Below are 13,240 nucleotides of genomic sequence, written 5' to 3' on the forward strand. Positions count from 1 at the left end.
AGGTCCTGCCTGAGAATGAAGCCTACACAAAAGGAAACAGCTGAGAGATGAAGAAACGAGTGACAGGATCTTGGGGAACATTACTTGAGAATTCTCCTGGCTCTAGCTGTATCTGAAGCAAGTCAACCTTCTTAAACTCCTTGGTTATGTAAGCTAATATGTTATATCAATCATTATTATCAGTAGCAAGTATTTTGCTTAAACTAGTTTGATTCTGTTTGATTCCCCCTAAAAGAGTCCCTACTCTCCTCCCTCCAGGCACTTGGTAGGACTGCTCTGCCCATCCCCTCTGATATTAGATATAACTGTGTGGATTGCTTTGGCTGATGAAATGTTGTCAGAAGAGACCTGTATCACTTCTAGGTAGAAGTTTTAAGAGCCTGTGCCTGGTGTGCCACATCCTCTCGCCCCTGCCTTAGTGAACTTGGAAGCCTGGGTCCAAATGGATCCCCTATTAGCTTGGCCTTTGAATGACCATTATGAACAGAGACCCCTGCTGACCTACCCAGAGTGTATAGCATAAGTGAGAAAGATGCTTTCTTTGTGTTAAGCCACCGAGATGTAGTTGTTCATTATTATAGACAGAACCTAACCTCTTCTTTCTGAAACAATCCCCCTGGGAAAAAAATGAAAGATGGTTTTCATCAGCTCAGCTGTATCTGCAGAGCCAACAGCTAACCAGCAGGAAGGGCATATCCTAAAGCAGTCAGCTCCTTCCACATTTCGTCTCTGTCCCCCAGGCCTCTAACATCTGACAAGCAATTCCATAGCAAATTGACTCTATTGGTTTTTCCTAAGGTTTGTTATCCTCCCAGAGGGAGGATGATTTTGTTTGGCAGATGGTTAAAGTCAGTCTGGCTGGTATCTGGCCAGCGAATCCTGCCTACAGCATTGGGTACACGTCCAGTTAGGGCAAAAAAGGAGGGGCATCCTGGTCAGATCCTTCTGCCCTGCCTGTGCCACTTAGAGCCACCATGAGAATGATATCATCAAGGAGGGCTGGGGCTTTTGGCATTCTAAATACCTTCAGCATCTGGTTTAGGGGTGGCCATGTAATATGTCCCTGGAGAGGATGGAGGCAGGATGGCAGAGTAAGGACGAGCCTGGGTTCTGTGGTCAGGTAGGCCTGAATTTAAATCCACGCTCCACCTCTTCCTGGCTCTGGACTTTGGGCAAAGTCTGCTTCTCTGAGCCTCAGTTTCCTCAACTGAGAAATGCAGGTTCAATAGTGCTCACTTCATTGGGCTGGCTGCTTTAGACTGTGGACATAAAGTGTACAGTCCAGGGCCCAGTCCTTGGGGATGCTCAGTAAGTGGTGACCATGGATTCTAGTCTGGACAAGTCCCATCTTTTCTTCTGTGGACATCAGCTGAGACAATGATTCATGAGAGAGAGCCCTTGTAGCTCTAATACCTTTCATGTCTTCCCTGTGGTTTCAAAACTAAGAAAATGTAGATTTTCTAAGTAAGGGTCACTGAGGATAATTTATTAAATATCAGATTCTTAAAAAAATTAATATCCATGTAATTCATGTTTTCTCTATAGAACAAATAGGAAAATGTAGCTCTGCTACCAACTGGCTGTTGGGCCTTAGGCAGGCTCCTGTCTCTCTGGCCTCAATTTCCTCATCTGTATAATGGGATTGGACTAGATGCTATTTGGGTCCCTATTTGCTTTGACTGGTTATGATTTACTTATAGTAATATACAGGGGCCTTTGCCTTCTCTTCCCAACCCCCATCTATTCTTATTTTCTTTCTTTTTTTTAAAATCTTTATTGAATTTGTTGCAATATTGCTTGTTTTATGTTTTGGTTTATTGGCGGGGAGACGTGGGATCTTAGCTCCCTGACCAGGGATCGAACCCACACCCCCTGCATTGGAAGTCGAAGTCTTAACCACTGGGCTGCCAAGGAAGTCCCTATTCTTATTTTCAACCATAGCTCTTAGGTTTTGGTATTTACCTCCATGTTTTTAATCATATACAATTTATTGATATATCTTAAACTTTTTTCTTAAACTTTTTATTTTGAACTAATTTTAAATTTACTGAAAAGTTGCAAAGACAGCATAGAGAGCTCCTGAATGTTCTCACCCAGCTCCATCTCGTGTTGACATCTTACATGATCATGGTACATTTGTCAAAACTAAAATTAAAATTAATGTTGGTACATTACTATTAACTGAATTACAATCTTTATTTGGAGGTCACCGTGTTTTCCACGAATGTTGCAGGATCCAGTCCAGGGTTCCACATTGCCCTGTGTCATTATATCATCTTAGTCTCCTCTAGTCTGTGATAGTTTCTCAGTCTTTCTTTTCATTTATCAATATTAAGCATTTTCTCCAGAGGAGTATAAGAGATGAGTATTTTTGTCAATTACACACTCCATTTTCCCTTTCCCATTTTTTATCTTGCTTTTTGGTATAATCCATATTCATTGCTTTTGTTATTTTTATGTAAATATTGTTACCTGTTGATTTGACTAATGTGTTATAATTACACTTCCTCTTATACGGAATTTTTTTGTTTGTCTTGGAGTTACTTTGTTTTCTTTGAAATTGACTAAATTTTCCCACACTCTCCAATAGTTCAGTAAAGGGCTTTCAATTCAATTTTATACATGGTGGATCATGTCAAATAATTTATCAGTTTAATTTTTTTCTTGGAACCGCCCCTTCTCTCCCCAGACCCACTCTAGTCTAGATAGGGCTGCACAGCTCTTGTCCATCAACTCTCCTCTGTCGTCATCCTGGGGATTCCCTTCTTGTCTCTTCTTTGTTATAGTCCCTGTTTTCTGTATTCTTAGATTTTCTATTTCTTGGTTTATAGTCTCCTGTTGTTGTAGCATGTTCCCCTAGTGATTTCAGAGAAAGGGTTTATGGGAAGTAACTTTTTGGGACCTTGCATGCTTTAAATTGCCCTTTATCTATCCTCACACTTGATTTATCAGTATAGACTTCTAGGCATTTCCCATCATTGAGAAGTTTGGGACCATTCTTGTTCTTGATCCTTTTTTTTTTTTCCTCCTCTCTCTCTCTCTAGAAGATTTTAGAATCCTCTTTATCCCTGAGTTCTGAAATGTCAGGTCCAGTTTATATAATTCAGATGGCTGCCTCCACCCTGGATCTAGAGTTTGACATGTGACCCAGCAGGTCCAATTAGTATGTTCCATTAATTTCAGGATGGGCACATAACCTGACCATGTAATGAGACTCAGTTCTCAGACTTTGGTTGAACTGGTGGGGACACAATCTCTCTCTCCCTGATTTGTACCTGGAAGGGTGCAAGCCCATAGCTACTTAGGATCTCCATGAAAAGAAGGCCTTCCTGAGAGAGAAGCTGTATTAGTTAACTATTTTATTTTATTTTTATTTTTTGGCTGCGCTGGGTCTTCGTTGCTGCAAGCGGGCTTTTCTAGTTGTGGCGAGTGGGGGCTACTCTTTCTCGCAGTGCACGGGCTTCTCATTGTGGTGGCCTCTCTTGTTGCGGAGCACAGGCTCTAGGCACGTGGGCTTCAGTAGTTGCAGCACACGGGCTCAGTAGTTGTGGTTCACAGGCTCTAGAGCACAGGCAGAGTAGTTGTGGCACACGGGCTTAGTTGCTCCGTGGCATGTGGGATCTTCCTGGATCAGGACTCAAACCCGTGTCCCCTGCATTGGCAGGCGGATTCTTAACCACTGTGCCACCAGGGAAGTCCAGTCATCTATTTCTATGTAACATATTACCCCAAAACTTAGTGGCTTAAAACAACAAACATCTATCATCCAGGTGCCGTTTAGCTGGGTGCTTCCTCCTTAAGGTCTCTCAGAAGGCTGCAGCCAGTGTGTTGTCTGGGGCTGAAGGCTCAGCAGGGGGGAATCTGCATCTATGCTCAACAGTGTGGTTGTTGGCAGGATTTGGTTTCTTGTTGTACTGAGGACCGCAGTTCCTCACCGGCTGTTGGCCAGGGGCCTCTTTCAGTTCCTGGCCATGTAGGCTTCTCCTTCTTCCATTGGAATAAGCAAGTAGAATGAGCAAGAGAGAATAAGCAAAACAGAAGCCAGAATCTTTTTGTAATCTACTCTCAGAAATGACATCCCATCGCTTTGCCATATTCTAGTCATTACAAGTAAGTCGTGAGGTCAAAATTTTACAGTAAAGACCCCACATAAATCCACAGGAGCACCACAGCTTTCAAACTTGTGTCTGGAGAAGCATGTTGGAGTCCAGTTAAGTGACTATTGACAAATTGTTCCCAATAGTGGTGACTATAGTCTTCACTACAGGTGAATTAGCTACATATGGCCCCTATTCAGAAAGCTCATCCCTCCTTACAAAAAAGGACACATGCAGAACTCTTAAATAGATGGCTCAGTGTCCTCAGGACCTCACCTGTTCCCAGGCTTCAGCGTGCATTAGAATCAAGTGGGACCTGGTGAAGCATTCACTGTCCCAGGCCTACCCCTCGGATTCTGATTCGGTGGTGTAGGGTGGAATCAAGGAGTGTGCCTATTCATAAGGCTCCCAGATGATGCTCATGTAGGTGGTCCACGGACCTCACTGAGAAACCACACACCAGGCCACCTGTCTGCAAGATTTTAAAGATAAAGCACCGAGCACATTGCCTGGCACATGGTCTGTGCCCGGGAAATAGCCCAAGAGAGGCCTTGTAACTGGTCCCAGACCCGCACAAGACCTCTGATTCCCATTCAGTCCTGTGCATTCTTAAGAGTGAGATCAAGACCTCCCTCGCCCATCCCCCAGCCTGCCCACGGGAAAAGAATAAATAACAACAGCAGCATTTTCATTTTATAAGCACTTGGTTTTATTGCACAGAAGCAATTGAAAGTGGACTCCAGTGGAAAAGTGCGCCCTGGCATGGTTCAGTGGCCAGCGCCCAGCCCCACCTGCTCCGGCTCTTCCAGGACAGAGAGCTTTGGGCAAGGGCTCGACCACTCCTTTGGAAAACAGAAGGCATTCAGGAATAGGTTAAGACATCTCAAGCATAATGTGTTTCTAACTGCTCATTCATTATTGCGGTCATCTGTCAGTTGCACATACAGGAAATAAATGCACTTATTTGGAGAGGAGGGGGCAGTTTTTATAGTCAAGTGTTTACATGTGGCATTCTGCATATATCACATTCGGCTACATAAGCTATCATAACATAATTGTCCATCGCCTAGGGAGGGTTTGGGGCGTGGGGCCGGGGTTTGGAAGGACCCTCTCTTGCTAACACATTGCTAAAAGAAATTCCTGTTTGGTGAAGGAGGGCCCATAGTCTAAGCAAAGTTTCTTCTTAAAGAAAAGGGAGAAAAAATGAAAATTGGTTACACCGACCCTTGAGCTCCCAGACCCTCCTGAGTTTCTTTGGCTGCTCTGGATGTTCCTCTCTCCCTGCCTTACTTCTCTCCCTTGGTGGCCTTGTCTTCTGTGGCCTTCTCTGGAGGCCTGCTGTCTTTCTGGTCTGTGCTAGAGGATTTCTCAGCCTTTTCTGCCTTGGCTTTGCCTGGTGTGGAGGCCTCCTTGATGGGCTCCTTGGCTTGGGCCTCTGCTTTGGGTTTCTCCTCAGGCTTCTTGGCCTCTGTGGCCTTCCCCTCCTTGGCGTCTTTTTTCTCAGGTGCCGCTGGCGTCTCTTCCTTCTTTGGCTTTTCCGGCTCTTTCTCTGCTGCTTTGCTGGGTTCTTTGGCCTTGGCATCATCTGGTTCCTTCTTGGCCACCTCAGTCTTCTCTTTGGGTTTGGCTTCTTCCTTCCCCTTGGCAGCAGCCTCCTTCTCTGGGGTGATTGCTTTTTTCTTATCTTCAGCCTCTTCCTTCTTGGCTTCAGCTTTGGGTTCTTTGGGCTTTTCCACAGCAGGGTCCTTCTTCTCCTGGACCTCGGGCTTTGGAGCCTCCTTCTTGGGCACCTCATCTTTCTTGCTGTCCTTCTTCTCCTCGGTTTTCAGTGTGGCTGGAGCTTTCTCTTCCTCTGTCTTCTTTGGGGGCTCTTTGGCTTTCACCTCCTGGGCTTTCTCTTCCTCCTTCATGGGGGACTTTGCCTCCTCCTTCTTTGGGACCTCCTTCACAGGAGACTTGACCTTCTCTGGGGATTTGGCCTCCTCCTTGACAGGGCTTTTGGCCTTCTCCGGGGACTTTGCTTCTTCCTTCACGGGAGACTTGGCCTTCTCTGGGGATTTGGCCTCTTCCTTCACTGGGGATTTGGCCTTCTCTGGGGATTTGGCCTCTTCCTTCTCTGGGGACTTGGCCTTCTCTGGGGACTTCACCTCCACTGGGGACTTGGCCTTCTCTGGGGACTTGGCCTCTTCCTTCACTGGGGACTTGGCCTTCTCCGGGGATTTGGCCTCTTCCTTCTCTGGGGACTTGGCCTTCTCTGGGGATTTGGCCTCTTCCTTCACAGGGGACTTGGCCTTCTCTGGGGATTTGGCCTCTTCCTTCACAGGGGACTTGGCCTTCTCTGGGGATTTGGCCTCTTCCTTCTCTGGGGACTTGGCCTTCTCTGGGGATTTGGCCTCTTCCTTCTCTGGGGACTTGGCCTTCTCTGGGGATTTGGCCTCTTCCTTCTCTGGGGACTTGGCCTTCTCTGGGGATTTGGCCTCTTCCTTCTCTGGGGACTTGGCCTTCTCTGGGGATTTGGCCTCTTCCTTCACAGGGGATTTGGCCTTCTCTGGGGATTTGGCCTCTTCCTTCTCTGGGGACTTGGCCTTCTCTGGAGACTTCACTCCTTCTGGGGACTTGGCCTTCTCAGGAGACTTGGCCTCAGCTGGCGATTTTGCTTCTTCTTTCACAGGGGACTCAGCCTTTTCTGGGGACTTGCCTTCTTCCTTCACTGGGGACTTGGCCTCCTCTTTCTCTGGAGATGCGGCCTCTTCTGCTGGGGGAGATTTTGCTGCTTCTTCTCCCCCTTCCTCCTCCTCTTTGGCCTCTTTCTCTTCTTCTTCAGTCACTTCCTCAGTCAGCTGGACCTCCTCTGTCTGTTCCTGCACAATCACAGTTTCCTTCTCTGACTTTTCTACCACCTTGATCTTCTCTTCGCTTTTGACTTTTATATGAGTGGATATGGCAGGGATTTTGGGGAGTCCTTCTAGAAGGGAGAAAGGACTCGGGCCAAAGCCAATCCGACACTCTTCACCCTCCAGGAGTTTTCTGCAGAATGGATAATGGAACACATTACTATTAACTCAGAGCCGATCAATAAGTTAGGGGGCTTCCTGAGCTACTCTGAAGGTCCACCGCATCCAGTGATATGCACTTTGGTGGAGGAAGGGGTGTGAATGGTGGGCACTTTGAGGCTGGAGAAGGTCACTTAGCAGATCATCCCAGGGACCACCCAGAATCCACACCCTAATGGCACTGCTCTTGTTTAATGCAGCTAAGGTTGCAACTTATAAAACTTTTTCTCCTGAAAAATGGACCTCAAGAGAAAACACCTATATTAACAACATTTATACTTATTGTGCCTCAACTAAAATGTTATTCAAGAGAAAGGTGGGAATATGAGCAAGGAATTCCACATGTATAAACCTGGGTTTAAGAGGTCTTAGAATGTTCCCATTTGAATTTCAAGGGTCTCCTGTTACCTTATAGTCTCATCCTTTGGGTTTTAGGAACATGGTGGGGGCAGTTTCCACTCTTTCCTACTCACTAGATGTGTGACTTTAGCTAAGCCACTCAAACTCTTTCATCCTCAGTCTCCTCATTGGTAAAAACAGGGTCATTAAGAGTCCTAACCTCAGAGGGTTGTTTCAGTGAAATAATAAATTAAAAAAACCTGGCAATACCTACCTCAGAGTAAGTGTAGGGGTTACCCATACAGACCAGTGCTTTGCAAATTTAACGGCATGCAAATCACCCAGGGATCACGGGGTCAGCCCTGTTCCTTAGCAGGAAACTGCTAAGCTGGGAGGTCTCTTGGCTTTCTCATGGCTACTTTTTACTGAGGGCTTTCTCTGTGGCCGCCCAGTGGTACCTGTGTTACCTGGATTAGCTCAGGAACAGGATTAGCACCTCCTCCCAACAATCCCAGGACGTGGGTACTGTTATTATCACCCCTATTTTATTTCTCCAGGAAACAACTGCTCAGAGAGCTAGGAATCTCTAAGAGGTAGAGTTGTGAAGGCCCTTGACAACTGAAGTACCTCCTTTCCCTCCAAGCCAACCTCTAGCTGGCTGGATTTGGGAAGAGGGTGAGGAGCTTTAACCCTCTGAATCACTGTCAGAATGAAACTAAGTCACTCTCAATATATTTGTCTCTCAAAAGGTAAAATGGTGGTTGCCAGGGCTGGGGGGAGGGAAGGGAAGGGAGTGGAGAGTTACTGTTTAATGAGCACTGAATTTCAGTTTGGGAAGATGAAAAACGGTCTGGACATAGATGATGGTGATGATTGCACAATAATGTAAATATTTTTAATGCCCCTGAACTGTATACTTAAAAATGGTTAAATGGTAAATTTTCTGTTATATACATTTCACCGCAATACGAAAAGAAAAAATTTTTTTTTGTCTCTAAGACTGGCAGGCTACCTCACTGTGGGGCTTAAAATCCAAGGCTTCTCCTTCTAAGAAGCACCACCCAAAGGCCCCCTGGCCCCTCACCTGTAAGCAGCAATCTCAATATCCAGAGCCATCTTGACATTGAGCAGGTCCTGGTACTCTCGGAGCTGGGCTGCCATCTCCCACTTGGTGTTCCTGAGCTCAGCATCCAGCTGCTGGATGGCTTCCTGGGGAGGAGAAGTCACATACATGTCACGCGCCAGTCAGCATTCTGGCCCTCAGCACTGGAGGAGCTGGGGCGGGCTACGCAAACCCAACGTAGTCCTGTTCAGCCAGGCGTGCTGGGGCCAACCCCCACCCGGTGAAAGCTACGGATCTCATTCATGGACGTGAAAGCCACCTGGCACAAAACTCCTGCTGTGTGTATAACCTCAGCCTGGGGAGTGGTCTGGAACGAAACACACCAGACACCAACAATGGTCATCACAGGTCAGTGGGATGATGGGTGAATTTTTACAGATCTTAAGCTTAGAAAGGGCTCAGTGGGAACACGGCCTTGTCTGCTTTGGCTCCCTATCGTTTCCCCAGTGCTCCAAAGTGCCTGCCACACAGTACAGGCTTGGGAGGCATCTGTTAACCGAGACAATACACAGAAGCACACTCAATACGAGCTGAAGCTTCTCCCCTGACCCCAAGGCCACTTAGCCACTGCTTGGAGTGAATCAGTATGGCTGATTTTTATTGCCTCCTTTTTCTACAATCACCATATATTACTTGCATAATAAGCTCTTTAAAAGCGATATTTTCTTTTGGCGGTTGTCTTTAACGGGAGGTATCTGCCAAGGCCTTCCCCAGGCTACCCTCACTCATAGACACTGGTTATTGTTTACTGAATGCCCACTATGACCAAGACCCTGCTGAGCACACTCACTCCTCACGTGAAAAGTTCGTCTCTCTCTTTAAGCTTCATAGCTCTGCAAAGGAGGCTTTTTTTTCCCCCATTGCATTGAGGGAATTCAGAGTCAGAGAGGCAGACACTTTCCTGGGGTCACACGGCTAGAAAGACATACTGGTACCCCTGGTATGTCTGACTCCAAGGCCCATGGTCTTAACTACGATGACCCCACTCAGAGAGGGGCAATGACTTGTCCAGGGTCACCCAACCAGGTGAGACAATCTGGCTCTCTGCCCCACCCCTGCCCACCTGGTAGGATGCGATGTCAGCCTGATGACGGTCCTCCAGCTCAGAGCGCTGCCTCTCCAGTGAGTCCTTGGTGCTTTTGAGCGCCTCCAGCTCTGTGGTCCTGGCCTGCAGCTGCCGCCGGTACTCAGTTATCTCCTCCTGTGCCAAGCGCATGGCGTCTGTGTTCACCTTGGCTGCCTCTGACAGTCGGTCCAGTCTCACTGGGAGAGAAGGGAGTAGGGCACAGGGTTAGACACAACTGGATTTGGATTCTACTGCCCAGATCTGGAAGGTGACACACATGGGTTGAGGACCTTCTGAGTGCCGGTGCCATCTTGGATGTTTAACTCACCGTATCCTTTGTGATAGGCAAATGACCACTGCCCATGGCCGGTAGGCCAGTTTGAGCAGCAGAGCTGGGATTCAGATCTAGTGTCTATCTGGCTCTAAAGATCACACTGTCTCCCCAAACTCAGGATCTGGAAACTCTGCAGGGCAAAAGAAGCCCACATTTCTGGTCCTCCTGGTTCAGCTCCCCAGCAAAGGCTGGCAGTGCTGAGGGTCATATGTGAAACCTGACCCATGGGGCTTAACTCTGAGCTTGTGGTTGAACAAGTTAATGAGTCTGTGACCTTTAGAGGCATGAGGGCGCCGTGAGCCACCATGTAGCCATAGCCCCTTCCTTGCAGGTTTCTGCTTTGCAGAGACCAAGGTCACTGCAGAGCCTGGGGCCTGCGTGCCAGCTCCTCTGTCCCTTCCTCCCCCTTGTTGTGCATTCTCTAGCACAGGAGCCCCTGTGCCAATGGCAGCCACACCCTGGCCCCTGTGAGCAATGGGCTGCAGGTTCCCAGAAGACTTTTCAGGGACCAGTGGGGGTCTGGAGGCTAGTCTGAACCTCCTGAATGTGGACATCCTGAATCCTGAGATAATGACATTCAGGACCTGAGTCTTGGGAGTGGGGGAGGAAGAAGGGATGCCAGCTGGGTGGTCCAGAAGTCCTGAGATGGATGAAGGGCAACGCCCAAGAGAGCAGAGAGGTTTGCTTTGGGAGGAGCCTTGCTGCAGAGATGGGGGAGGGGATGGTTCTGCCACTGCAGAGGAGAGGAAGGAACTGGAAAAGCAATGCATCAAAATCCCAGCTTTTCTGGTTTTTCTCTGCTAGTACTGGCAAAGACTTAGAAACCATCCAAGTGGGTGAGGATTCTTACGCACTGTGGATCACAGACCTGTCTGAAAATCACTGAAGCCTCGTACCCTCTCCCAAGAACAATGCAGAAGTTTTACAGACAGTTTCAGGAAGGCTCATGGAGCTCCCCAGGGTAAGAAGCCCAGTTAGTCGACCCCCCTTTCAACCCCAAAAGAAATGAAAACCAGAGAGGGCAAGTGTTGGTCAAAGTCACCCTGCAGGTGCTGCGCACAGCTTCAGAGCTGCTGCAGCTGCAACCTAGCTGACTCGGGGTGGCACGGAGTTGGGGGAGGGAGATGGGTTTGGGAGGCTCCCGGCTTTTCTGAAGGGGAGCAAGGACATTAAAGGGCCCACAAGCCACTTCAGCTTCAGGCACCAATTGGTTGTAATGGTGGTCCCCCTGGGGAGAAAGAATGTGAGAATGACCCACCCTCCCCAACTGTAGTGGGCAGGAGCCCGATAGGTGTCTGAATAGGGTTCCCTGCAGTGTGCAAGAAAGGGGGCGGGCAGCATTGGACAGGGAAGCCATGTTACTTTGAAGGGCAAAGAGCGCCCCAGCGACTAGAAGCCGGCACCGCTCTGGAGCAGTAGAGGGAACCTGATGAAAAGGGGCCTCATAGTGGGGTTACCAAAACTCGGGAGAAGGAGCAGAGAGGACCCAGAGTTGAAGGACAGATATAAGGACCCTGGAGAAGGCCAAAGGAGAACCTAGAGTTGCGGGGAAGGGGGGTGTTCCACAAGAGACCCAGAGTAAAACTGTTTTTTAACTAAGGGGCATTCACTCTGCAGGAGGAAGCTGAGCAGCGCACCATCCAGTCCAGCCACCTCTATGCAGAGTCCACCAGCACCCTGTCACGCCACCCTTCCCCTCACTGACCGACCAACAGAGGGCGCCCCATCCCCCCGTCCCCGCTCGCCTGCGAACCTCGGAACCACTCCTCGGACTGTAGCGTGCTCTGCACTGCGTGGCCTTCCAGCTGCGCGCGGATCTCGCGCAGTGCCGACGTCACGTCGCACTTGAGGGCGTCGCGCGCCTCGGCCTGCGCCTGAGTCTGCGCGGCGCTGCTGCCCTGGATCTGGCCGAGCAACTCGCCCACCTCCTGCTGGTGGTGACGCCGCAGGTAGCCGCACTCTTCCTGCAGGGCCTGAGCTTTCTTCTGCAGCTCGACGCGCGCCGCTTCGGCCTCCTGCGCAAAGCGCGCAAGTGCGCGCGCCGCCGCCTCAGCCTCCTCGCGCTGCCGGGCCTCGTCGTCTAGGCGCTGGCGCACGTGCGCGATGTCCTCCAGCAGGTGCTCTTGCTCCAGGCGCAGCTGGCCGCGGGCCGCGCCCAAGCGCAGCACAGCGCCGCGCATCTCGCGCACCTCGCGCTCGTATAGCTCGCCCATGGCGGCGCGGCCCGCCTGCTGCTGCCGCAGCGCCGCCGCCTCTCCCTCCAGGCTGCGGTTATGTGCCTCGAGCTGCCGCACCTTGTCGATGTAGCCCGCGAAGCGGTCATTCAGCGCCTGCAGCTGTTCCTTCTCGCTGCGCGCCGCCGCCGCCGCCACCACGCAGCCCTCCGGTCCGTTGCTCAGCGTGTCTAGCGAGTCGGTGCTGGAGGCGGCTCCCGCGCCGCGGAAGCGGCTCGGCGAGGCCGACACGGAGCTCACGGACGTCCGCGCCCATGAGTGGAAGCCGCTGGAGGAGCCGGCTGCAGAGCGCGCGCCGCCCTTGCGAGTCAGCCCGTAGTGCAGACTGCCGCCTCCGTGGAGCGGCGCGAAGGCGCCCAGCAGCGCCTCAGCGCCGCTGAAGCTCATCTTGGCCGGAGCAGGTGCGGCTGCCGGCGGAGTGGGAACCCGAGGCCGGGACGGGGCGGGCGGCACTGCGGTAGCACCCGGCCGGCCGGCCCTTTTATAGCAGCCCGGCGGGGTCCAGCCCCTCAGCAGTTGCTGGGGGGGTGAGCAGGGGAGGAGGGCCCCGCCCTCTCCGCCTCCTCCCCCAGCGGCCCGGGGCCGGCTGGCTCCGCCGCAGTGAGAGGGGCGGGGCAGGGAAACCAAGGAGTGGAGGGGAATCGACGACGCAGCGTCAGAGAAGCACCCCCGAAGCAGTCAGGCGGTAGAGGACTCCCGGAGTGGACCGAAGGGGAGCCCCCTGGTGCGTGTCGGGAGACCCTGCTACTATGTTCGGAATTAAAGAAGGAGCCTGAAATGGGGGGAGGGCAAGGAGACCTGATGGGAATAGGGGCAGGATGCCTTCGGGATGGAGCGATAGAAAACTCGGTAGGATGAGAGGACCCCCGAATGAGAGGGAGCACAGGTTTTTCCTCATAGTTAGACCTTCAGGATAGGGGATGCAGAGTGTCTGCAGCCGGCCCGGAATAGGGGAGGGAGAAAAGTAATCCTGAATGGAAGCATAGTGGGCACT

The 13,240-nt window shown here is 50.6% G+C and overlaps 1 protein-coding gene across 1 annotated transcript; it reads right to left on the reverse strand.

The window, feature by feature from the left end:
- Positions 1-4,844: 4,844 nt before the first annotated feature.
- On the reverse strand, positions 4,845-12,696 carry NEFH (neurofilament heavy chain). The gene is made up of 4 exons (XM_079942465.1): positions 11,766-12,696; positions 9,676-9,875; positions 8,574-8,698; positions 4,845-7,124 (listed from the first exon to the last, which is right to left on the reverse strand). Exons 1-4 carry the CDS (start codon positions 12,631-12,633, stop codon positions 5,384-5,386), a joined length of 2,934 nt encoding a protein of 977 aa, XP_079798591.1. The 5' UTR covers positions 12,634-12,696; the 3' UTR covers positions 4,845-5,383.
- Positions 12,697-13,240: the final 544 nt, after the last annotated feature.

This window comes from Stenella coeruleoalba (assembly GCF_951394435.1).
Source record: "Stenella coeruleoalba genome assembly, chromosome: 14".
NCBI classification, from domain to species: domain Eukaryota; kingdom Metazoa; phylum Chordata; class Mammalia; order Artiodactyla; family Delphinidae; genus Stenella; species Stenella coeruleoalba.